At 38.7% G+C, this 27,447-nt stretch overlaps 1 protein-coding gene and 1 long non-coding RNA gene across 8 annotated transcripts in view; one reads left to right on the top strand and one right to left on the bottom strand.

Moving 5' to 3' along the window:
* The window catches only part of NDUFAF5 (NADH:ubiquinone oxidoreductase complex assembly factor 5), a 424,603-nt gene that overhangs the window by 31,104 nt on the left and 366,052 nt on the right, over positions 1–27,447 (bottom strand). For 5 of the 7 annotated variants that reach the window (XR_003144887.3, XM_025469290.3, XM_025469287.3 and 2 more), the window contains exons 3-8: positions 25,635–25,698; positions 22,405–22,452; positions 20,928–21,031; positions 18,905–18,944; positions 16,211–16,408; positions 9,855–9,915 (exon numbers count right to left, since the gene is read on the bottom strand). Coding sequence is in view for 6 of the 7 variants with exons in the window: in XM_025469290.3 (XP_025325075.2) it covers positions 9,855–9,915; positions 16,211–16,408; positions 18,905–18,944; positions 20,928–21,031; positions 22,405–22,452; positions 25,635–25,698 (515 nt within the window). In the remaining variant the exon portion in view is untranslated. Of the gene's footprint in view, positions 1–9,854; positions 9,916–16,210; positions 16,409–18,904; positions 18,945–20,927; positions 21,032–22,404; positions 22,453–25,634; positions 25,701–27,447 lie in introns of all 7 variants that reach the window. The other 2 variants (XM_049100436.1, XM_025469288.3) reach the window with 2 other exon arrangements.
* LOC125753522 (uncharacterized) lies at positions 1,509–13,405 on the top strand. The gene is made up of 3 exons (XR_007405546.1): positions 1,509–1,658; positions 11,143–11,265; positions 12,549–13,405. It is a non-coding gene; the product is annotated as an uncharacterized LOC125753522 (long non-coding RNA).

Consider the following 27,447-nt stretch of genomic DNA (forward strand, 5'->3'; position numbering starts at 1 on the left):
AACTATACAGTTAAGATTAGAGCATTTTACTATGCTAACTTTAATGAAAACAAGAATGCACAGAGATCAAGTAAGCAGTACTGGACTTTGGATTCAAATCCTAATTCCAGATCCAGTGTGAGCAAAGACAAGATACTTAACTTCTCAATGTCTCAATTTGTTCATAGGTAAAATTAGGATATCAGAAAATGTCACAGAATTGCACCTGACACAGAGTAAGTTCTGCATTTTTTAAATTATTTTTTAAAAGATTTTTTTTTTAATTTATTCATTCATAGAGAGAGAGGCAGAGACACAGGCAGAGGGAGAAACAGAGGCAGAAGCAGGCTCCCCACAAAGAGCCTGATGTGGAATTTGATCCCGGACCATGGGCTCACACCCAGAGCCAAAGGCAGATGCTCAACCACTGAGCCACCCAGCCGTCCCAAGTTCTGTATTTTTAATTAGAGGGCAGTACTACCTTTTCCAACTGATATATCTAATTTCTAGTCTCTTTCTTGCTTCTCTCTTGAAATGAATCATAAATGCTGCATTTGAGAAGTATTTTTATCATTAGAGTCTGAATGATACATCATCGCCCACAACCACCTCTCAAGTCTTCGGATGAAGGGGCTCCATGATTAATTATGTCCTGGGGAACCAAGTGTTTGGGGTGGTACTTGGAGAGATGTGTGATTTATCATTGATCCCCTGTCATCTCAAGCATGCATGCTATTGGCTACCAATCCCTGTATTAAATTATAATGAATGAAAAGTGACTATAATAGTAAGTTTTTGGCTACATATCTTTCTCCTTGTAAAGCCAACAGAAGTACCATTCTCAGAGGAAGCTGGATGATAGGTAAAATAGTCTTTTATAAATGGGCAGCCAAAAGAAGTAGAGTCAGGTAAAAGAATGCCAGGGCAGGAGTCAAGAAGGCAAGAGTTTGGCACCTAATTCTGCCACTAACAGGCAAGTGTTCCCTTTATATTAGTGGATCTAATACGCCTCACTTGTGATACAGAGATAAAGTGTTACCAGAGGACTACTGAGAGAAGCAACCGCAACTGCGTTTAAGAAAAACTATAAATCTTGGGGATCCCTGGGTGGCTCAGCAGTTTAGCGCCTGCCTTCCGCCCCTGTGCCTGACCCTGGAGTCTGGGGATCGAGTCCCACGTCGGGCTCCCAGTATGGAGCCTGCTTCTCCCTCTGCCTGTGTCTCTGCCTCTCTCTCTATCATGAATAAATAAATAAGATCTCTTAAAAAAAAAAAAAAAGAAAAACTATAAATCTGTAAACAACTGCAAGCTATTTAGTCTTATAAATCTCTTGCTTAATCATCTTATCATTTTTCAGTATCCAGATTAAGGTTCTCCTAAATAAGCACAGTTCTTATTTCAAAGAACACATCTTTAATCACTTTTAGCTTTCCTCATTCATCAAAACTGCCCATGCCATTTGTGTAATAAAAAGTCAAAGCTCATTTCTTAGGCAAATGGAAGCTCTCCTTGGAGGAGGGAGGGGCAAGATGGCGGAAGAGTAGGGTCCCCAATCACCTGTCTCCACCAAATTACCTAGATAACCTTCAAATCATCCTGAAAATCTCTGAATTCGGCCTGAGATTTAAAGAGAGAACAGCTGGACTGCTACAGTGAGAAGAGTTCGCGCTTCTATCAAGGTAGGAAGACGGAGGAAAAAGAATTAAAGAAACAAAAGGCCTCCGAGGGGGAGGGGCCCCGCGAGGAGCCGGGCTGAGGCCGGGGCGAGTGTCCCCAGGACAGGAGAGCCCCGTCCCGGAGAAGCAGGAGCTGCACCGGCCTTCCCGGGCGGAAAGGGGCTCACAGGGAGGTGGAGCAGGACCCAGGAGGGCGGGGATGCCCTCGGGCTCCCTGGGACACTAACAGACACCTGCGCCCCGGGAGATGCGCCGAGCTCCCTAAGGGCTGCAGCGCGCAGGGCTGGACCCGGAACAGCTCGGGGGGGCTCGGGGGCGGCTCCGCGGAGGGGGCTGCGCGGCTCCGGGAGCAGCTCGGCGGGGCTCGGGCGGCAGCTCGGCGGAGGGGGCTGCGGGGCGGGAGCAGCTCCGCGGAGGGGGCTGCGGGGCGGGAGCTCGAATCCAACAGCGCAGGCCCGGGAACCCTGGGCACCGGGGCCACAGCCCAGAATCCGGCCTCCCCCCGGGACAGGCAGAGGCCGGGAGGGCCCAGGACCGCAAGGACGCTCCTGCCCCGAGCTGAGCAGATCAGCGGCCCCGCCCCGGAGCCTCCAGGCCCTGCAAAGGGAGAGCTCGGTAGTTACTGCGGGGGCTGAAGTCAGGGCTCCAGGGCTGGCCCGGCCACTGCGGTTGTTCCTCCTGCGGCCTCACGGGGTAAACAACCCCCACTGAGCCCTGCACCAGGCAGGGGGCAGAGCAGCTCCCCCAAGTGCTAACACCTGAAAATCAGCACAACAGGCCCCTCCCCCAGAAGACCAGCTGGACGGACAAGTTCCAGGGTAAGTCAAGGGACTTAAAGTACACAGAATCAGAAGATATACCCTGGGTTTTTTTGTTTGTTTGTTTGTTTTGCTTTTTGATTTGTTTGCTTCCCCCACCTTTTTTTTTTCCCTTTTCTGTCTCTTTTTCTTTTTTCTTCCTTTTTTCTTTTTTTTTCTCTTTTCTTTCCTTCTTTCTCTCCTCTCTTTTTCTCCTTTTCCCAATACAATTTGTTTTTGACCACTCTGCACTGAAGCAAAATGACTAGAAGGAAAACCTCACCTCAAAAGAAAGAATCAGAAACAGTCCTCTCTCCCACAGAGAGAGGGAATCCCCATCTGGATTACAATTCAATGTCAGAAAGCCAATTCAGAAGCACTATTATACAGCTACTGGTGGCTCTAGAAAAAAGCATAAAGGACTCAAGAGACTTCATGACTACAGAATTTAGATCCAATCAGGCAGAAATTAAAAATCAATTGAATGAGATGCAATCCAAACTAGAAGTCCTAACGACGAGGGTTAATGAGGTGGAAGAACGAGTGAGTGACATAGAAGACAAGTTGATGGCAAAGAGGGAAACTGAGGAAAAAAGAGACAAACAATTAAAAGATCATGAGGATAGATTAAGGGAAATAAACGACAGCCTGAGGAAGAAAAACCGACGTTTAATTGGGGTTCCTGAGGGCGCCGAAAGGGACAGAGGGCCAGAATGTGTATTTGAACAAATCATAGCTGAAAACTTTCCTAATCTGGGAAGGGAAACAGGCATTCAGATCCAGGAAATAGAGAGATCCCCCCCTAAAATCAATAAAAACCGTTCAACACCTCGACACCTAATAGTTAAGCTTGCAAATTCCGAAGATAAAGAGAAGATCCTTAAAGCAGCAAGAGACAAGAAATCCCTGACCTTTATGGGGAGGAGTATTAGGGTAACAGCAGACCTCTCCACAGAGACCTGGCAGGCCAGAAAGGGCTGGCAGGATATATTCAGGGTTTTAAATGAGAAGAACATGCAACCAAGAATACTTTATCCAGCAAGGCTCTCATTCAAAATGGAAGGAGAGATAAAGAGCTTCCAAGACAGGCCTGGAACTGAAAGTATATGTGACCTCCAAACCAGCTCTGCAAGAAATTTTAAGGGGGACTCTTAAAATTCTCCTTTTAAGAAGAAGTTCAGTGGAACAATCCACAAAAACAAGGACTGAATAGATATCATGATGACACTAAACTCATACCTTTCAATAGTAACTCTGAACGTGAACGGGCTTAATGACCCCATCAAAAGGTGCAGGGTTTCAGACTGGATAAAAAAGCAGGACCCATCTATTTGCTGTCTACAAGAGACTCATTTTAGACAGAAGGACACCTACAGCCTGAAAATAAAGGTTGGAGAACCATTTACCATTCAAATGGTCCTCAAAAGATAGCAGGGGTATCCATCCTTATATCAGATAAACTAAAATTTACCCCGAAGACTGTAGTGAGAGATGAAGAGGGACACTATCTCATACTTAAAGGATCTATCCAACAACAGGACTTAACAATCCTCAATATATATGCACCGAATGTGGGAGCTCCCAAATATTTAAATCAATTAATAACCAAAGTGAAGAAGTACTTAGAGAATAATACACTTATACTTGGTGACTTCAATCTACCTCCTTCTATACTAGATAGGTCTTCTAAGCACAACATATCCAAAGAAACGAGAGCTTTAAATGATACATGATACACTGGACCAGATGGATTTCACAGATATCTACAGAACTTTACATCCAAACTCAACTGAATACACATTCTTCTCAAGTGCACATGGAACTTTCTCCAGAATAGACCACACACTGGGTCACGAATCGGGTCTGAACCGATACCAAAAGATTGGGATCGTCCCCTGCATATTCTCAGACCATAATACCTTGAAATTAGAACTAAATCACAACAAGAAGTTTGGAAGGACCTCAAACACGTGGAGGTTAAGGACCATCCTGCTAAAAGATGAAAGGGTCAACCAGGAAATTAAGGAAGAATTAAAAAGATTCATGGAAACTAATGAGAATGAAGATACAACCATTCAAAATCTTTGGGATGCAGCAAAAGCAGTCCTAAGGGGGAAATACATCGCAATACAAACATCCATTCAAAACCTGGAAAGAGGGATCCCTGGGTGGCGCAGCGGTTTGGCGCCTGCCTTTGGCCCAGGGCGCGATCCTGGAGACCCGGGATCGAATCCCACATCAGGCTCCCGGTGCATGGAGCCTGCTTCTCCCTCTGCCTGTGTCTCTGCCTCATTCTCTCTCTCTCTCTGTGACTATCACAAATAAATAAAAATTAAAAAAAAAAAAAAAAAAAACCTGGAAAGAACTCAAATACAAAAGCTAACCTTACACATAAAGGAGCTAGAGAAAAAACAGCAGATAGATCCTACACGCAGCAGAAGAAGAGAGTTAATTAAGATTCAAGCAGAACTCAACAAAATTGAGACCAGAAGAACTGTGGAACAGATCAACAGAACCAGGAGTTGGTTCTTTGAAAGAATTAATAAGATAGATAAACCATTAGCCAGCCTTATTAAAAAGAAGAGAGAGAAGACTCAAATTAATAAAATCATGAATGAGAAAGGAAAGATCACTACCAACACCAAGAAAATACAAACGATTTTAAAAACATATTATGAACAGCTATACGCCAATAAATTAGGCAATCTAGAAGAAATGGACGCATTCCTGGAAAGCCACAAACTACCAAAACTGGAACAGGAAGAAATAGAAAACCTGAACAGGCCAATAACCAGGGAGGAAATTGAAGCAGTCATCAAAAACCTCCCAAGACTCAAGAGTCGAGGGCCAGATAGCTTCCCAGGGGAATTCTATCAAACGTTTAAAGAAGAAACCAGGGATCCCTGGGTGGCGCAGCGGTTTGGCACCTGCCTTTGGCCCAGGGCGCGATCCTGGAGACCCGGGATCGAATCCCACGTTGGGCTCCCGGTGCATGGAGCCTGCTTCTCCCTCTGCCTGTGTCTCTGCCTCTCTCTCTCCCTCTGTGACTATCACAAATAAATAAAAATTAAAAAAAAAAAAATTTTAAATAAAGAAGAAACCATACCTATTCTCCTAAAGCTGTTTGGAAAGATAGAAAGAGATGGAGTACTTCCAAATTCGTTCGATGAGGCCAGCATCACCTTAATTCCAAAACCAGACAAAGACCCCACCAAAAAGGAGAATTACAGACCAATATCCCTGATGAACATGGATGCAAAAATTCTCAACAAGATACTAGCCAATAGGATCCAACAGTACATTAAGAATGTTATTCACCATGACCAAGTAGGATTTATCCCTGGGACACAAGGCTGGTTCAACAGCCGTAAAACAATCAATGTGATTCATCATATCAGCAAGAGAAAAACCAAGAACCATATGATCCTCTCATTAGATGCAGAGAAAGCATTTGACAAAATACAGCATCCATTCCTGATCAAAACACTTCAGAGTGTAGAGATAGAGGGAACATTCCTCGACATCTTAAAAGCCATCTATGAAAAGCCCACAGCAAATATCATTCTCAATGGGGAAGCACTGGGAGCATTTCCCCTAAGATCAGGAACAAGACAGGGATGTCCACTCTCACCACTGCTATTCAACATAGTACTGGAAGTCCTAGCCTCAGCAATCAGACAACAAAAAGACATGAAAGGCATTCAAATTGGCAAAGAAGTCAAACTCTCCCTCTTCGCCGATGACATGATACTCTACATAGAAAACCCAAAAGCCTCCACCCCAAGATTGCTAGAACTCATACAGCAATTCGGTAGCGTGGCAGGATACAAAATCAATGTCCAGAAGTCAGTGGCATTTCTATACACTAGCAATGAGACTGAAGAAAGAGAAATTAAGGAGTCAGTCCCATTTACAATTGCACCCAAAAGCATAAGATATCTAGGAATAAACCTAACCAAAGAGGTAAAGGATCTATACCCTAAAAACTATAGAACACTTCTGAAAGAAATTGAGGAAGATACAAAGAGATGGAAAAATATTCCATGCTCATGGATTGGCAGAATTAATATTGTGAAAATGTCAATGTTACCCAGGGCAATTTATACGTTTAATGCAATCCCTATCAAAATACCATGGACTTTCTTCAGAGAGTTAGAACAAATTATTTTAAGATTTGTGTGGAATCAGAAAAAAACCTTGAATAGCCAGGGGAATTTTAAAAAAGAAAACCATTATCTGGGGGCATCACAATGCCAGATTTCAGGTTGTACTACAAAGCTGTGGTCATCAAGACAGTGTGGTACTGGCACAAAAACAGACACATAGATCAATGGTACAGAATAAAGAACCCAGAAGTGGACCCTGAACTTTATGGTCAACTATTATTCGATAAAGGAGGAAAGACTATCCACTGGAAGAAATACAGTGTCTTCAATAAATGGTGCTGGGAAAATTGGACATCCACATGCAGAAGAATGACACTAGACCACTCTCTTGCACCATACACAAAGATAAACTCAAAATGGATGAAAGATCTAAATGTGAGACAAGAGTCCATCAAAATCCTAGAGGAGAACACAGACAACACCCTTTTTGAACTCAGCCACAGTAACTTCTTGCAAGATACATCCGCGAAGGCAAAAGAAACAAAAGCAAAAATGAACTATTGGGACTTCATCAAGATAAGAAGCTTTTGCACAGCAAAGGATACAGTCAACAAAACTAAAAGACAACCTACAGAATGGGAGAAGATATTTGCAAACGACGTATCAGATAAAGGGCTAGTATCCAAGATCTATAAAGAACTTATTAAACTCAACACCAAAGAAACAAACAATCCAATCATGAAATGGGCAAAAGACATGAAGAGAAATCTCACAGAGGAAGACACAGACATGGCCAACACGCCCATGAGAAAATGCTCTGCATCACTTGCCATCAGGGAAATACAAATCAAAACCACAATGAGATACCACCTCACACCAGTGAGAATGGGGAAAATTAACAAGACAGGAAACAACAAATGTTGGAGAGGATGTGGAGAAAAGGGAACCCTCTTACACTGTTGGTGGGAATGTGAACTGGTGCAGCCACTCTGGAAAACTGTGTGGAGGTTCCTCAGAGAGTTAAAAATAGACCTGCCCTATGACCCAGCAATTGCACTGTTGGGGATTTACCCCGAAGATTCAGATGCAATGAAACGCCGGGATACCTGCACCCCGATGTTTCTAGCAGCAATGTCCACAATAGCCAAACTGTGGAAGGAGCCTCGGTGTCCATCGAAAGATGAATGGATAAAGAAGATGTGGTTTATGTATACAATGGAATATTCCTCAGCCATTAGAAACGACAAATACCCACCGTTTGCTTCAACGTGGATGGAACTGGAAGGTATTATGCTGAGTGATTAAGTCAATTGGAGAAGGACAAACATTGTATGTTCTCATTCATTTGGGGAATATAAATAATAGTGGAAGGGAATATAAGGGAAGGGAGAAGAAATGTGTGGGAAATATCAGAAAGGGAGACAGAACATAAAGACTCCTAACTCTGGGAAACGAACTAGGGGTGATGGAAGGGGAGGAGGGCAGGGGTTGGGGGTGAATGGGTGACGGGCACTGAGGGGGGCACTTGACGGGATGAGCACTGGGTGTTATTCTGTATGTTGGTAAAGTGAACACCAATAAAAAATAAATGTATTATTAAAAAAAAAAAAAAAAAAAGAAGCTCTCCTTGGAGAAAATCACTTCTCCAGTAGCCCCCTCTGCAACAGATGTGCATATCTGTGTACGTTCCCTCTTTCAAAATTGGGACGTAGGGTTTATATCCCTATTGCTCCTCAAAGCCTCTTCCAGGCCATTTTTTCTCTAACTTTTTAAAAATCCTTGTCCTGCTAGAACCACAATATTTGGTCATCACCCTCTCCCACTCCTGCTTGCAGTCAGACACATAGATATCAGGCTCCTAGTCTCTTTCCTCATTCATCGGACAGTTGGCACCGATTCAGTGTCCATTTGTAGCCAAGTCCTGTCACCACCCCCAGGTGACTGCAATGTTAATAATTACTAGTACCACGATCTCTAAGATTTTTTAGCCTCCCCACCACTAATAGTTCTGCAATACTCCGCCTCTGCCATCACATCTGTAATACATCCAGATATGTCCTTCTTTTATACAGTCACTGTATATTAGGTTCCTAAAGGCCCAGTATCTGTCTTCTCTTCTCACTTCACACTCTCATTCCAGGCAATTGCTTCAAATACCAATTCACAAATGACTCATGATATCTTAACCAGGCAATCGCCTCCTCTAAATGGCATACTCACACACCCAACCATGTACTTGACATCTCCTCTTAGACATTTCACAAGCACTTCAAACCCAAAATATCCACATGTGAACTCAAGAGGTGTCCCTGCCCATACTTGGTCGTCTTCTACTGTTTTCTCTGTTAATGAAGGGACACAGGCTATCTGGTTATGTGAGCCAGAAATTTTGGAGTTGTTTGAAATAGCTCTCTTTACTCATCCACATGTAACTCATCAGCAAGGATTGTCAAATTTATATTCTAATTATCTCTAGAATCCATTCACTTCTTTCAATCTCCATTGCCACCACCTTAGTCCAAGCCACCATCATCTCTCAATAAGCTTTAAATCAATGAGTCTCCCTACTAGTTGATCTGCCAATCCATTTTTTCCAAAATGCAAATTTGAAATCATAACTCCCCACCCCCTTTGTTAAAATGCCTCAAAGGGGTTTTAAGATAAAGACAAGCTCAACAGGGACTGCAGGGTCTCCATTTACTCATCAATTTCATTATTTCTCTCTACTCTAGCCAAAATGCCTGCTTTTAGTACTTGTCATGCGTTTTCCTGCCAGTCTTTGCACATGCTATTCTCCCTGCCTGTGACTCACTTCCCTCCCTTCTTCACCAAGTTAACTCATCTTCATTTATCAGAGCACAATCAGCACTTCCTCAGACAAAGACTTCGCGGACTCTCTCTAACCAGGACTTACCCTTTTAACAAACCCCATTCCTACACTAACCCAACTACCTGTTTTCTTGCGCCTGGACCTGAGCCACCAACTGTTGCTAGAGAGTCACTGATGTGCCTTACCAGCCCCAGATGCACCCTTCAAGAAAGTACCACCATCTTTTTATAGGTGGTCATAGCACCATGCACCTCCACTTTGTAGCACTTACCGTGATTCTAATTTAACTTTTCTCTTTAGGGCAGCTGTGTGGTGTCTACCTCACCCATTTTATAAGCTCCATAAAGACAGTCTGTTTTCTCCTCACCAATGTATCTCTTAGTGCTTAGCTCCAGTATCTGCCATAGAGTCTGCTCTCAAAATATGACTTTCAAATGGAGAATAAACATTCTTTAAAGTGCCTTACCTTGCAAATCTTCCATCAATTCAAACATCCCAGGATAATTAACTTGAATTTCATCAGTATCCTATTTAAAAAGAGAAAGGAGTATTCATTTGACATTCATCATAAAAAAACTCCGATTTGAAAACAGGCCAGAGATTACCCAGACCAATTTCTCATGACAAATAGGAATCTTCTCTATAATATTCTTCACAGATGTCATCTGGTTTTGCTTGATACATGAGAAATGTCAAACTGTTAAATATTCACTATTCTAAAGAAAAATCTCCCTAAAACTCCATTAACCCAGTTCTAGTTTTCTCCTTGGGAAAAACACAGAAGTCATCTATTTTGTATCTGTGTCACCCTCTTCTTCAAGTCTTTAAATTCTTCTAGAATACTAAGTTTTTAGATGGAAGGGTTAGTTTACTGGACAAAATTCATAGACTTATAGATCCTTACACATCCTTACTGCATTACTCTGTACCTTGTCAGTATCAATCTCTTAAAATGTGACACCCAGGGGCACCTGGGTGGAGCAGTCATTAAGTGTCCAAATCTTGGTTTCGGCTCAGGTCGTGATCTCTGGGTCGTGCAACTCAGCCCCACGTTGGGCTCCTGCTCAACTTGGGATTTTCTTTCTCCCTGCTGTCTAAAAATCTTTAAAAAACAACAACAAAAAAGTGGTACCCAGAATCAAGCCAAATAAGGTAATCTCCCAATCTCAATCTGCTTCTAGTAATGCAGCCATATTACACTGGCTCACTTGGAGGACAGGCACACTGAAGGCACATACTTTATTTCTCAAATGGACTTCTGGGTAGTTATGTTCCATTGTTTTTGAAGCCTGATACAAGAGTCTACTGTTGGTATAGTGGCAGAAACTACTGATGCTCCCCCAATATCTGGGTGCTCCTTGATATTTTCCAAGCCTCTGAAAGGTATTTCTTCTGGCCAAAGGAAAGGAGAGAGCAAGGTAATAAAGAGCTAGTGAGCCTTTTCCAAGCCACTCCTTTTGCTGTAGTAATCTCAGAAGATTCAAGGGTGAGGTGGCACAACTATGGGATGGAGGTCAGCTGCCTACAGCATGAGGCTGTGATGTGATGAAGCTGTGTTAAGCATGAAGATGTAGGAGTTTGTCTACATTGGGAATTAGCCCCCAAATACAGGACACATATACTTCCCCCTAAGTATGATATCAAAATGCTGCATGTATCTCAAACTCCATCTTATTTGCACTAACCACTTTTGAAATGTCTAGGTCTTTTTGTGTTTTATTTTTAAAGACTGTATTTATTTATTTGAGAGACAGAGTGAACGGGGGGAGAGAGAGAGAGAGAGAGAAGCAGATTCCCTGCTGAGGACATGGGGCTCCCAAGACTCTGGGATTACGACCTGAGCCAAAGGTGGACGCTTTACCAACTGAGCCATCCAGGTACCCTATCTTTCTGTTTTTTGTAACTTTATTTAATATGCTCAGTATTTTTCCCAATTTTGGACTTTAATGTTGAACAGAATATAGTACAAAGCCGAAAAAACTTATCAAAAATATCCATTCTAATTCTCAGAGAAATGCAAAACAAAATGACCACTTTTTCTTTAACCTTAGAGATACAAAACCAAGTACAGGCAAGAGTTCACATACATTGTTAATGGGGCATATAAACTGATGCTATGTTTGGAAAGCCATCTGACCCTGTCAAAATTTCAATGTACAGATTTTTTAACCCAGCAATTCCACTGCTAGAAATGGACTTGACAAATATGCCAATATTTATGTGAAAGGAAATTCACTGCAGCATTGTTTGAAATAGCAACAAAATAACAAAAAAGAACCCCAAAAACTAACTGTAAACAATCTAAATGTCCATTAAAAGAGAATTGGTTAGGGATCCCTGGGTGGCGCAGCGGTTTGGCGCCTGCCTTTGGCCCAGGGCACGATCCTGGAGACCCAGGATCGAATCCCACGTCAGGCTCCCGGTGCATGGAGCCTGCTTCTCCCTCTGCCTATGTCTCTGCCTCTCTCTCTCTCCCTGTGTGACTATCATAAATAAATAAAAATTAAAAATAAAAAAAATTAAAAAATAAAAGAGAATTGGTTAAATAAAACATACCTATTTAATGAAATACTAAACAATTGTTAGAAAATCTGGTAGATAGGTGGAGGGGACGATCTTCAAGATATGTTATTAACTAAAAAAATCCTGAAAATGCTTACAAGAATAAAAAAGCAAGAGTGTATATATTATTGCATATGTAGGTTTAAATGATATAATTGTATTGTGGTCTACGATGAAAAATTGTTCTGAAAGGTCATCTCTGCAGAGAGGGACTAGGTATTAGAAGTCAAGAGGAAGAGACTTCTTTTCACTTTAGACCTGCTCTGTTATAGATAGGAGATAACTCCTATCTATACATTTACCTTTTTTTAAGATGTATTTATTTATTCATGATAGACATAGAGAGAGAGAGAGAGAGGCAGAGACACAGGCAGAGAGAGAAGCAGGCTCCATGCCAGGAGCCTGACGCAGAACTCGATCCTGGGACTCCAGGATTGCGCTCTGGGCCAAAGGCAGGTGCCAAACCGCTGAGCCACCCAGGGATCCCCTCTATACATTTTTTAAATTTCCTTTTTCTTATTAACAAATGCATAACTGTATTATATGTGCACTTCTTTTTTTTAAATATTTATTTATTTTATTTATTTATGATAGACAGAGAGAGAGAGAGAGAGGCAGAGACACGGGAGGAGGGAGAAGCAGGCTCCATGCCAGGAGCCCGACGTGGGACTCGATCCCGGGACTTCAGGATCATGCCCTGGGCCAAAGGCAGGCGCTAAACCGCTGAGCCACCGAGGGATCCCCTACATATGCACTTCTTAATAAGACCATCTCTGCATTTTTCTACCTTAGGGAAGTATTTTTGAAAAAAGATTGTAAGATTAAAAACAAAATTTCTTCCATCCTGATACCTACCATTAAGCAGTATCCTTTGAAAACAATCTTTGAGTGAAACTAAAAGCACTGTCTCCATCTCAATCAAAAGAATACAATAGCTTTGTCAAAGTCCTTATTCAATTTAAGATGAACCATATCTGCAATTTTCTCCTATTAGACTGGTAACTCCATATTCTAAAAGGAAATGACTCTTATTCAGAATGTCCACTAACTCTGAAAATAATTCACTATGAAAGTCATATAAATGTAAATAAGCAATCCTGAATTCACTTTAAAAATAAAAATCTACTGCCATATATAAAAATGATATGCCTAACGTTGTATGTAACATAAACCTGTGTAACTGATTATATAACCTTTTTGGGATGGGATTTTTAGAAAATGAATTATGACACAATGTTAACAGAGTATGTTACAGTGTATATGTCTCAAGGAACAAATTTGTATAGATTTATTATTAAATCAGCAACTCTCCTAATTTTTGTAAACCACAAAGAAGATTCCACACCAAACTTTTTGTATTATCTTAGTGTTTGAATTATTCGCCTCATTTTTTAGAAAAGAATATAGAAAATTAGATTTCCCAACCAACAGAAATATAGGATTTTAAGTGCTGTTATAGGTTAAAAATTTTTAGAATTTTTTCTAAGATTTTACTTACTTTTTCTTTAAGATTTTATTTATTCATGAGACACAGAGAAAGAGGCAGAGACATAGAGAGAGAAGCAGCCTCCTCACAGAGAGCCCAATGTGGGACTCAATCCCTGGACCCAGTATCACTCCCTAAGCTGAAGGCAGACGCTCAACTGCTGAGCTACCCAGGCATCCAAAGATTTTACTTATTTATTGGGGATGCCTGGGTGGCTTAGTCAGTTAAGCATCTGCCTTTGGCTCAGATCATGACCTCAACGTTCTGGGATCAAACCTCGAGTTGGCCTCCCTGCTCAGCGGGGTGCCTGCTTCTCCCTGTCCCTGTGCTTGCACTCTCTCTCTCAAATACATAAAAAACTTTTAAAAAAGATTTTATCTATTTATTTATTTGAAGAGCATGCATGCAAACGAGTGGGAGAGGAGGAGTAAGAATCTCAAGCAAACTCCACACTGAGCGCAAAGCCCAATGTGGGGCTTGGTCTCACGATCCTGAGATTATGACGTGAGCCAAAATCAAGAGCTGAACACTTAACTGACTGAGCCACTAAGGTGCTCCAGTAAAAAATTTTCTAAGATGCACAGTCCAGGGACGCCTGGGTGGTTCAGTGGTTGAGCATCTGCCTTTGGCTCAGAGCATGACCTTGGTCCAGGGATCGAGTCCTGCACCAGGATCCCCACAAAGAGCCTGCTTCTCCCTCTGCCTATGTCTCTGCCTCTCATGAATAAATAAAATCTTTTAAAAAAATAAATAAACAAAATAAAATACACAGTTCAATTTACAACCATAGAAAACTGCAAGAAGGCACACTTTTGAGGGTCCCTAATGTCAAAACCATTTTTAAAATAATACTAAGATACTATTTGGCTTTTTTTACTTCTCAGCCTCTCATAAGTACAATAGATTTTTCATAAGTTATGTGACATGTGAAATTCTAACAGACTATGACTGCAGAAGTAGGCATGAGAACTTAGTGTTTTTATTATGTCATATGTTAAAGAAATTTGTAAAAATGTAAAGCAATGACATTCTTTGAATTTTTTTCTTTTGGATAATAGTTTCTTTCCCCACAAAGTAAAATAAAGTAAATTATTTATGTTAATACATAAATTGTACACTATTGTTAGTTTTAAAAGTATTAACAAATACTAAAATTCAATTTGAATTTCTAATTTGGTTAAAATTGACAGGTAAAACCCACATAACAAAAGCTCTCTAAGGTTCTCAATAATATTAAGTGTGTAGCAAGGTCCTAAAACCAAAAATTTTGAGAGTTGTTGCTGACAGGAGAGAGCTAAGATTTAGGGGCTTAAAGACATAACAAACTTTTACAGTTTAATGTTTACAACCAAAATATATTTGTGTTATTACTTATATAATTTTAAAAAGCTGAAAAATATACAGTGATCCCTCTATGTACAATTGCCTGTATTTGCCAGTATTTGCTTTAATTACAGAGCAGAACCCTCACGTGAAGCAGAGCTTTCCCATTTTCAGCTGCCAACAGCTGACTGTTGTTCTGCTGAGTCAGGCCATTTACAGTTTACAAAAGACACAGCTGTGAAATATATTGCGGATTGATGTCATTTCCTAGCCTACTGCCTCTTCCCTTATTGAAGACCCTTTCCAACTTCAGCGACTCTTGTGGTCTCTTCCCTGTGCTTTCTACCAAATCAAGGAAGGACAGGACCATCTGTTTTTGGCTGGCTGCTTTTATGAAATATGTTCACATTAAATCTCCTTAAATGAGTTATTTCAATCTTAAGCCTATCATCAATGAGAAGCTTTGTCAGGAAATTCTTATGTCCTCTAGGAAAGAGACATGTTTAAATCTGAGTGGTTTGGAAAATCATAATAAGTCTACTCAACTGATCTCTGAAGGCAATAACAACATCCTTTCAAATGACTGTGCTAATGAAAGGAGCTTGAAGGGAGCAACCACTGTCTCTCCAGACGGAGACTTCCCTGTTGGAAGCCTTGGATAACAAAGTAATAGGACTATGAGGAGGGAGAGAGAGGAAGGCAAGAACAAATATTTATTGAGCATCTACCTTGGTCCAGGCACTTCACACCCTTTATCTTAGTATTTCTCATCTAAGGTGAGAAACGTTTGCTTTATATATGCTTTATATATATATTTTTAAAAATGATTGCTCAGAGACGTGAAGTAAATATCCAAATTCCCCTAGCAAGGTAAGTAACCAAATTATACTTGTCAGACACCAATGCCCCATACCATCACTATACCATGCTGACTCCATGTTTCTTCAAACAGCCTACAGGTCCTCTTTCCAGATCTCTCCAGCCCTAATGGAGTTTGGCCCATTTCCTACATTTTCTAACCTTGACTGTAAATGCACATACTTTCATTTCTGCCTCATAGGGCACTATTTCAGTTGAGGGCTGGTGATAGAGGTAGTGCTGTAAATGCTCCTGAACATCTCCTTTCCCCATCATCTGAAATGCTCTGTCCTATTACACGTAACTCTGGATTTAAAGATTCTATTGGAGTTGTAGGTCTTGGAAAATAACCTCCTTGTTAAGTGAGGGTTAGTTTTTTTTCAGCTACATATTCAGGTAACAATAAAATTTCACGCTCCTACCTTTATCAATCAAAATATGTTTATACAAACTAAATTTATAGAGGAAAAAGTGCAAAAACCTTTCCATAATACAATCAATACCTACAGTTTTCTACCTTTAAAATGAGAAGTTGTTTCAGAACTGTGTGACTAATGGGTTAATGAGAATTAATCAACTCTCTTGATAGTTACCACAGTCAGTGTATTAAAGCCAGCTCTCCCAAGCAGATGTCCTAAGTCATTGACAGCAGTGAAAGGAGAAACGTGTGGAGAAAATCCTCCTTCCCTTTCTGTTTCTGCTAACTGTAATGAACACCGAAGTTCATAGAGTGTGTCACCTCCAAACATTGCACCAATAAATACTCCATCTGGTTTTAAAACATAATGAATCTGTAATAAATACAAGACAACAAAATTGAACACCAATAAAAAATAAATTTATTATTTAAAAAAAATACAACAAAATTAGTCAGTCTTATGTTAAAAAATGTTAAAAGAATAAACATATACTGTCTAAATCAATATTTTACAATTACCATTCTTGTTTTTTGTCAAAATCAGAAAATTTAACACGTAAGGCAATCAAATATCAGAAAGGAACTGCAGTATAATATTATTATAAAGATAGACAATAATTCATTGGTAGTATATCTCTGAAATATATGTCTTCAACTTTTCTAATAGATACAACTTACTTCTATAATGAGAAAAATACTGAAAGAAAAAAATTTAAAGTGTGGTGGGTAGATTACAAAACTCACAAACCTCCATCTGTGCCCTTTAAATGTCACTTTGCAACAACTCTCTCAAAAAATGAAGTCTATTTCCCCTCTCCCTGAATCTGGGACAGCCTTAGGACTTGCTGTGGCCAAAAGAATGCAGTGTAAGTGACAGTGTGCCAATGTCACACCAAGGTTTGAAATGGCCTTACATGATTCCCTGTACTGCCACCGTGTTGTGAACAAGCCTGCGCTAACCTGGCGAGGGATGAGAGATATGAGGAGCAGAGATCAGACACCCAGCTAAGGTGATTCTTGACCAGCCAGCTTCAAGACAGTCTAGCAGCAGATCACAGACACATGTGTGAGCCAAGTTAGACCCAAAAGGATTTCCTAATTAAGGCCAACCCAAATTCCCACCCAATCCACAAAATCGTGAGCTAAGTAAACTGTTTTTTTAAACCACTAAGCAGGGGTTGGTTTTTAGCAAAAAAAGCTAACTTATACAGAAATTATTATAATTCACATTAATCTAACCAAGCATTAGTTTCCTATAAGAAGTTATTAACTTATTTTCCAGTTTTAAGACAAAAGCCAATTTTTAATTGATAATTCAAACAAAATAATTGCTGGAATGGATTCCAGAATCACAAATGTTTATTACTCACTGACTCTCTTAGAACTACCATCTGTAACTAGATTTGATGGACTATTCTCAACAATGAGAAACATTATAGAAAAAGGTAGATTCTGAAATAAACCCCAAATCATAGTAGGCTTTTCTCATCAAAGTATCCATCTTAAAATTTATATTTAATTAATTATGAAGGACAAAACAGCATATAAGCAAGCCAACCGTAAAATCTTTGCTTTTCTTCCCCCACTTCTTGCCTCTTTGATGTTGCTTCCTTCCCTGTCACCAAACTGTAATTTAGCAGGGACCTAAGACCCAGTCCTCAGTTCTCTGCAGCTTCTTTCCACCTCAGACAGGCTTATCAATTCCCATGGATTTCACAATGATGACTTACAATCACTATCTTTAGCCTGGACATTGTCCCAGAACTCTAAGCTCATTTTTATCTGTCTGTGCCATGGACATTTGTCTCTTGGCAAACTCACCCTCCCAACACAACCAACACACACAACACTTATTCTCAAACCCACTCCCTCTCCAATTGCTGTTTTTCTGTCAATTACCATTTTCCATTCCCTTTCTGTCCCCTGCTTTTACTAACTATTCTCCTAGGTATTCAGACTCAAAACTTTAGGGTGAGTTTGTGGACTCCTTTAGGTCTTTGATCTTCAGATCTAACCAGCCACCGAACTATTGATTCTTCTTTTACAGAGTCTCAAATGTATTATCTCTTCCTCTTAACTCCTGCCACTGCCACCTAGCTTGTTTCTCTCATGCCTGGACCATGGGAACAGTCTCTGTGATTGAACCGAAACTTCTGGCATCAGTTTTCCAAGTAGCAAAATGAAGACATCTTACAGAGTTATTAACATATTAAACAGGGCACAGTGATTGGTATGTGTTTAGTATGTGCTTAAGATACAGTAGTTACCCCGCCTACAGTCTTTTAATCATGTCACTTTCCTCCTTAAAATTCTCCAGTGGCTCTGAATTGCATAAAGAATGAACTCTCAATTCCTTTATCTGTTACCCAAGCCTTCCTATATCTGGTCCCAAAATACCTTACCTCCTGGTATTATACTAATCTCGAAACAGGCTTCCTCTCTGTCCCTTCATGTTCCTGAGGCTTTTATCTCCCACCTATGCTGTGATTCTGCCTTCCCTCCCCATATCAGACCTGCCCTCTAAGGCCCTGCTCAAGTAATTCTCTCTTCTTGAATCTTTCCTACCCCACTTAAAGCCACAGTGATCTCCTTCCCTCTTCTGAACATAATGCTTTTTATCTACTCTTCACCAGTTCACTGATAAATGCCAATCAACAAACATACCTCAGTCTCTAATTATAAGCAGGGAAGATACAAACATGAACAAATAGGTTCCTATCCACACAAAATTTATAAGCAATTAAGGGACCCACACTGAAAATGTCTTATATCAATGTGATGTCAATATTATTTTACCCAAGTTATTTTCTTTAACCTTTCATAAATATTTAAAACATCTCCATAATTAGAATCTTGAACATTTTCTTACCTGTTCAAGTGCTCTAGGAAGGTCATTCACCCAGTGTAAACTAGAATATTAATAACATATTGGTTTTAGTTTAATTCATATAATTATTTAGTATAATTATCACTCACGTAAAAAAAACCCACCAAAAATATGTTAATTTTGAAGTCTGAAATTGTATATCAAAATTTCATACAAATTTTAAAGCAAAAAATATTCCTAGGGGAAAATCTTCGTTCTGTTACACTAGAAAATGTGACAGTACTGGGGGCAGCCCCGGTGGCGCAGCGGTTTAGCGCCACCTGCAGCCCAGGGTGTGATCCTGGAGACCCAGGATGGAGTCCCACGTCAGGCTTTCTGCATGGAGCCTGCTTCTCCCTCTGCCTGTGTCTCTGGTTCTCATTCTCTCTCTGTGTCTCTATGAATAAATAAATAAAATCTTTTTTTTTTTTTAATTTTTATTTATTTATGATAGTCACAGAGAGAGAGAGAGGCAGAGACAGGCAGAGGGAGAAGCAGGCTCCATGCACCGGGAGCCCGACGTGGGATTTGATCCCGGGTCTCCAGGATCGCGCCCTGGGCCAAAGGCAGGCGCCAAACCGCTGCGCCACCCAGGGATCCCAATAAATAAAATCTTAAAAAAAAAAAAAAAGAAAATGTGACAGTACTAAAAATACTATACAGTAGTTAATTTAGGAAATCTCTTGCATTTTCTTTTGAATAGAGATTCACCCCCTACCAGTGCATAGTGGTATATGATGGCAAGAATCAAAGTGTCTGCAGATTATGGTCATACTTTCCTGACAGAGGTGGCATCCTCTTATGCTGACTTCCAGGATAGCACTGAATACCCATTTCAAACCATACTATGTTTAAGATCACATTATCTTTCATAATGCTTTCTAACAATTATTAGATACATTAAAAATTAAGAATGTCATATCACAAGCTCTATCATACTTATGGGGAAACTGAAAACAACAGAATTAGGTACTTGCAAATAGCAAGCTGAAGAGCTAAAACTCACATTCTAATTCCTTGCCCAGGGCTCTTTTCCTTTCTTTCCTCTTTTCCTTAGACCAACATTTCTGTAATGTTTTTCATTTCCTGATTAAATGTGAATACTTTTCTAAATTTGTTCAGCATACCTTAAAAAGCAGGAAAGAAATTATAAACTCACTGAAGAAAATAGCTAGAGTACAACTCTTCCAGTTTTCTGGGAATGAGGGGTTCCTGGGACAGAGGCCTTTCAGTGCTATTACTGGCAAAGTACTGGGTGAACCACAGTGATTGGTTTTAGGTTCACCCTAAAAATGCTATCAAAAGGGCTCTGCTGACATGAAGGGCATGTTGAATCTTTGAAAGAAAATCTGACTATAAAACAAGACAGGGAAAATAAAATTACACACATAATATTTTATTTTCCCTATTAGACGCTGAATTCTTTGAGGATGAGATCCCTGTCTGGATTCATTTTTGTATTTCCCCAAAGCATCTAGCTCAGAGCCTTATATGTTATAATCTATTCAATAAATACCTGTATGTTTGTGGAATCAATGTGGAAAGACATGGTAGGAAGCACAAATGGGAAAAAATAACCTTAGGGACTCTATTTCTGTGTGGAAGAAAAACTGAAGTTGAAGGAAATACTAGTTTTTCCTTATTTGCCAGAATGAGTTTATAAGAGTGCTCTAATATTTGAATGTTGAGGCCAGTATAGTCTTTCCAACTTTTTCCCCTATCAATACTAAGATATGTATACTGGGAAGGAAAACCCCTCTATCACAGATGAACTTTAGCAAATTGAAAAAAGTTGGGGAAAAAAAGTTATGCTACTATATCATATCACCTCCAGTAGGGAGCATATAATTCGTAATTCTTTACCAGAGAAATCTTCGAGTTTATAAACTGGTTTGTGACTTAAAAAAAAAAGTTATTAAAAATTGACTCCATTATCTATTTTCTTTACTGCATAATATTAAAACTACATACCATAAATTATTTATTTATAACGTACACTTTTAAGAAGTACAAATGGATTACCAACCTTAAACTGCTAACCACCAGGTCAAATGTATTTTCTTTGAAGGGAAGGAACTCTTCATCAGCTAAAACACTGACAGTAGGAATTTCCATTTCTAAGGTATTTTTCTAGTGGTTAAAAAATAAAAGTTCAAAATACATTTATATAGAATCTCAGTTACTAATGAAATTATTGTTAAATTTAAGTCAATGTTGTATTTACTTGGCAATTTCTATCCCTTCCAAAAAAAAAAAAAAAATCAACAGAGCCACAAAGAAGCTCAAGAAGTGTTTTTTAAGTGAGAATTAAGACTAGCCACAAAAACTAGCTAGCAGGTTGGAAAAAAATAAATAGGAAACCTCCCTCATACCAAAACAAATCCCAGAAGGCTGAAAGTTTCAGTGGAATAACTGAAACCATAAAAGTAGCAGACAAAAATATGGGTAAATATTTTTATACTCTTAGATGGTAACACTTTAAGCAAATGTGACTCAAAAGCCAGGAATCATAAAGGAAAAGACTAATTTGTGATTATAATCAAAACTTCTAAAAATCCATAAACAATGTAAACAACACACTTTGGGAAATATTTACAATATATATGATGAAATTAATATCCCTAAAAAACAAACTCCTACAAACTACTGAGAATAAGAACACACTAAGTCAGCAGTGCAGGTATAGGCACATCATAAAATTACTTACAAATTCACAAATTAAAAAATACCAATAGCCCAAAGACATCAATAGCTGTTGGCTGCATTAACAACCAAAGTGCAAATAAAACTATCAATAAGATTCTACTTTCCACTATCAAACTGACAAAGGCAGAAAACAATTGGCTCAGTACTGCCAAAGAAGAAAAAAAAGTGTTTTCATATAATATTATTCTATTTTTTTTATTCTATCTTTCTAATGGCAGTCTGCTGCATATCAAAAATTTAAAGATGGATACCAAAGAATCCATAAATTCCACTACTAGGAATTTATTTCCAGGGAAAAAAATAAATCAAATGTACCAAGTTGCCTTATATAAGGATGTTCTTCACAGTGCTGGTTATTAAGAAACTAGAAATATAACTGTCCTTCAATAGAAATTTACTCAAATAAACCACGGAATATTCGTATATTGGAACCCTATATAGCCATTTAAAAAGGAGAAATTTGTATGTATATATGTCATTCGTTGATACAAAAGAATGATATCCTGTAAAAAACAGCATATTATTATACCATTTGTATATAATTATATGTTGGGAGGCAGTTATCTATCTGCAAAGATAGAGATAAAAATGTTAGCCGTGGTTGCCCGTGAATGGTGGGACCAGGGATATTTCCTTTCCCTGTATTGATATTTTACATTTCCTGTATTGCTTAATTCTTTATATGTGTTATATCTAATTTTTTTAAAAAAGCTATTTTCAATTTGAAGGAAATAAAAACAAAAAACTACAAATAAAACCAAAAGATCAGAAATCAATAATGTTAAAAAGCTACCTACCAAAGCATTTTCTGCAATGTCTACTTGGAAAAACTTCCCAACAGTTTCCTGCAATGGAAAAAAGTTAATCAGATAATACAAAAAGAAACTAACAAAAACCCACTAACAAAACAAAGTAACTATTGAAATTGCTAAAGGAAAAAGTGGCAGCAGTAATTTTCAGCTTTTTAAGGGCATTTTCCTGCAGTAAAACCAGTATACACAATTAGCTTTAATAACATATAGTAAGTTACACAGATTTAAATATATGCAACTACACCTATGTTTAACACATTTAACTATATTTAATAAAATATACAACATAGGTGTGAATAATCAACCTCTTCAGTTCACTCAGTAGATTAAGGCTTATGTGTTAGCCTTTCCAGAGTACAATATGCTGAGAGCTAGTCGCCACTCCTGGACCACAAAAGACCTGGATGGTTTTCCTGCCTTTTAGTTGTTCATTCAAAGAGTTTACAAAGAGTAAAGAAAGACTTAATAAACACAAGACACTTGAGAAGGGGAGCCCTCTGGTTTCATTTTCCCTGTTTCATCTCTCCCCTTCCAAGAGCACTGTACCATTTCTTTTCCAGATTAACAACTTCCACTACATTCTTTTCTCCAGGATTCTGCTCTCCCTGTCACCATTTCTATCAATCTTCCATCTGTCTTCCGTGTTTCTTTCTCTTACCTTGAAACAGGCATAAGACTCCTAATCTTGAAAAATCTCACGTCTAACTACCTTCTACTTGTTCTGTTTGCCATCTACAACTCTAATTCTCGTTAATGTCTTTCTCCTCAATTCCTGGTAACCTATTTCCACTTTCACTGCTCTACTAACACTATTTGTAAAGATTATTAACAACCTAATCAAGTAGAACAACGTGTCTGCTCTCACTTCTACTTTACTTGACCTCTTTGAAGTCCAGCATGGTGAGTGGTCTCCTAGAAACTTCTTCAGTACTTTCTACGCTGCTTCCCCTCCTCTGACAAAGACAATCCTTTCCACTTCATGCACACCCCCTTCCTAAAGAACTTCCCTGCCCACAACTTGGAAAGGGTACCATACCATTACCTGGCTACTGTTAACTACTCAAGTGCAACTGGTGTGCAGGTGAATGTTTAACTACAGGCCTCCAAAAAAAAGGTACCCGAAGTTGTAGTCTTTGCCAATTTCTGTGGTGAAGTTACTCTTCATTCTCCCACCCCCAAACACAGTTGTGGAAGGTTCTTTTCTATATTCTTCCCCAGTGAGCTTACATTCCTGTGGCATCAGTTATCACCTGTGACAGGCTCCCAAGTAAGAATAGCCTCCATTTACCCTGTCTCACTTTATCTTCTTGCTAACCTTTGGGGAGAGGTATCACTGCTCACATTTTACAGAAACTGAGGTGTGCAGAAGTTGGATAACTGGTCCAAGGGTATATATATACATACACACACACACACACACACACACATATATATATATATATATATATATAAATATATATATAGTCAGCAAGTGGAGGAGCTGAATGTGAAATCCCTTTCTAAGTTTATGTCAGCGCTCTTAACCTCAATACCCGAATTCTAGTTCCACATTTCCAACTACCTGTCAGATATTAACACTAATATAGTCCACTGTTACCTCACATTCAACATATCTAAAACAAGAATATCTCAGGCTCCTTGCCCCACCACCCCTGACTTTTTCCAGTCACTGAAGTAATAACTTCAAAGTTATCTTGCATTTATTCATGCAATTTCATTTAATAAATCTTCAATGTGTATTCTAGATATTGAGAATTTAGCAGTGACCATAAATGAGCACGTCTATGGAGTTTATACTCCAGTAAGAGAAGACAGATACCAATTAAACAAACATACATGAGGTGCTAATAAGTGCTAATGAAACAAGTCAGGCAAATAGCCAGTGGAGAGTGGGGACTCTATTTAATAGAATAGTCAGGAAAGGAATCTTTGATGAGGGATCATTTGAGCAAAGACCTGAAAAAGGTGAGGAAGTAAGCCATACAGATATTTTGGGGAAGAACAGAGCAACAACTATTAATACAAATCTCTGGCCAGCTTGAGAGTCAGAGATAAGGTTAAGGTTGCTAAAAAGTAAGGAATGAGGGGAAGGACATAAGATAAGAGATATATGTTAGGCAGCCAGATCATTGAGGGCCTTATGGATTAAGAGTCTGGATTATTACTGAGTTAAAGAAGCCAACAGTTCTGAGCAGATGCCTGGCAATGAATTGACTTATGCTTTAAAATAATTACTTTGTTGTGAGAACAGACTGTTGAGGAAAAAGGTAGAAGCAGGGAGGCCAATACAATAATATTGAAAGTGGTAAGAATAGTAGTTATGGATATATTTTGAAATCCAAGTAAGATGGGGAGGATTCAGTGTGGGAGGAGAGGACACAAGAGCAAGTTTTCTGGCCTGAGCAACAAGAAGAACAGATTTGCTATGCCCACCACAACAGTGTTTTGAGAACCTCTCATGTCCCACTCCCACCACCCTGGCCCAAGTATATGTTTTTTTTTGAAGTAGATTTTATTTTTATTTTTTTTAGATTTTTATTTATTTACTCATGAGAGACAGAGAGAGAGAGAGGCGCAGAGACACAGGCAGAGGGAGAAGCAGGCTCCATGCAGGGAGCCCGATGCGGGACTTGATCCTGATTCCCAGGATCATGCCCTGAGCCAAAGGCAGATGCTCAACCGCTGAGCCACCAAGGTGTCCCTGAAGTAGATTTTAGATAGAATGCTCACTTTAATCTGTATCCAACACAGTGTTATATATACAGGGGCTAAAACAATAAATGAATGTCTTTATGGTCTGACTTAGAAAATGTAAAATGCTAGTTTAAGCCTTAATCAAGGCTACTTATACATAATCATACAGAAACATTTCTAATCAAATGATAAAATTAATATTTTTCTCAGCTAAAAAATTAGCTTAATCACATTTTCCAAATCAATGTCAATCTGATTTTATTGTGAAGTATTAAAAACATCTGCACAAAATGGGAATGAAGAACAACATATCTTAGATTTAAGGAAACTATAAGTAGGAATCACTGTATAAAGCAAATTAAAAAAAGAAAAACCACATTAAGAAAAAAATACTTAAGAGGAGACAAAACCACCATTGATTTACCATTTAAAAAATATGATACGAACTGAATTAAAGAAGAATTTTTTTAAATAGTCAATTTTATTTCTTGAAAGTAAACTAAGTCACTGAATATATATACCTTATTCAAATGTTGTGCTATGTAACCTCTTCCACAACCAACATCCAAAGCAAGGGAAAAATTCCTAAAAAATAGACACAGAACTTATGTTATGTTTTGTCTGTAATAACACGGTCCACAAAATAATTATTAAAAATTAATTTTTCTGAAGTAAAAACATTTTAATGAATACAACTTTCAAAAAGTCACACCCTCTGCCTTTTCTGCCTCACCTTACAAGCTGTTTCTACCAGAGAACACATTGAAGGAGCAAGTCTATCTGGTCCAGACATTCACAGGACCTCACAGTCAACTGGCTTTCCATAAGGTTGCTCCATGAAGTGGATTCAAAGAACAAACTCAGTGGGTATTTTAATTTGATAGTACATACAAATAAAGAATGAAAAGAAGCTAATGTATATTAACATGAAAATATCAGTATACTTCTCAGGAACTTTATCCCTTTTTCTCAATTTTGCTGAGGCAGCAGATGACTTAAAAATCATGTAAAATACCATAAAATATTAATATGTTAAACTAAAATCAAAACACCCATTAAATAGTAGCTAACTTTTACTGAAATCTTATCAGGCTCAAAGCAATGTACTAATATTCAAAGTAGGTCAATCCAAAGTCCCTCAACTAATAAGCAGTAATCAGAATTTGAATTCAGTTAGTCAGAATCCTGAGCCAGAATTATTATCCCCCAAACTATGCTGCCTCTTCTAAATATATGTCATACAAAACCAGTTCACAAATCTAATCGTAATGTGACAAGAAAAACTTAAAATTTTATCCACTAACATATTTTCTATTGGAACCTAAAGTCCTTTTTCAATTTCTATTAAAAACTTATGTCAAAAATATAGAACAACAGTACGCAGTTGGAGAACTGGTGGTGGGGAAAAAACTTTTTTTTTACATAATGCCCTCGATTTTAGTTGTGAACACAAAGCAGTATAACATGGTAAAGTACACAAGCTTTGGGATCAGAAAGACATGATTTAGAATTCTGGACCTGCAATTTATTGGCTCTGTGACCATAGACAAGTGATTTAATCTCACTAAATCTGTTTCCCCATCTATAAAATGGAAAAGTTACAACCTTCCTCAAGAGAATTTTACGAAATGGTGCACGTATCTAGCGCAGTACAAACGCTCAACAAAAGTTGGTTATGCGTTATTGTTATCACAGATTACAACAGTAATTTTTTTTAAGATTCTATTTTATTTGAGACAAAGTGTGCACATGCACAAGCAAAGGGAAAGGGCAGAGGGAGAGAGAGAAGAAGACTGCTTCCTACTGAGTAGGGAGCCTGTCTACAGGCTCAATCCCAGGACCCTGGGATCATGACATGAGCTGAAGGATGACACTTAATGGACTGAGCCACTCAGGCACCACCAGATTACAAGAGTATTAAATAGATTTCAGATACCACAAATAAGACATTTAATAATCTGTGGGATTCATTTTTTAAAAATCGACGAAAGATCAGTGCGGACAACATAAACTACACTATATAATGATAGAACATTAGTGCAAGGATATTTAGACTAGTATTTCTTTTTTTAGACTGGTATTTTTAATAATTTAGTTCTAAAGAGTTAATGTTAGTTTAACACATGCTTTTAGCCATTAATCACAGGTGTCTCTATAGCTCTATGTTCTATGACATAAAAAGACTTGTAAAATCCATACTGATTTGGAAAATTTAATGTTTCATTTTTAATAAATGGCCTAAAATCCAGGCAAATGAATGACTGCAGTATAGAGAACTAGCTATTTGTTTCAGATCCTTAAAATAATGGAATAAAACAGATGAAATGGGGGTGA

This window comes from Canis lupus, chromosome 24 (assembly GCF_003254725.2).
Source record: "Canis lupus dingo isolate Sandy chromosome 24, ASM325472v2, whole genome shotgun sequence".
Lineage (NCBI taxonomy): Eukaryota > Metazoa > Chordata > Mammalia > Carnivora > Canidae > Canis > Canis lupus.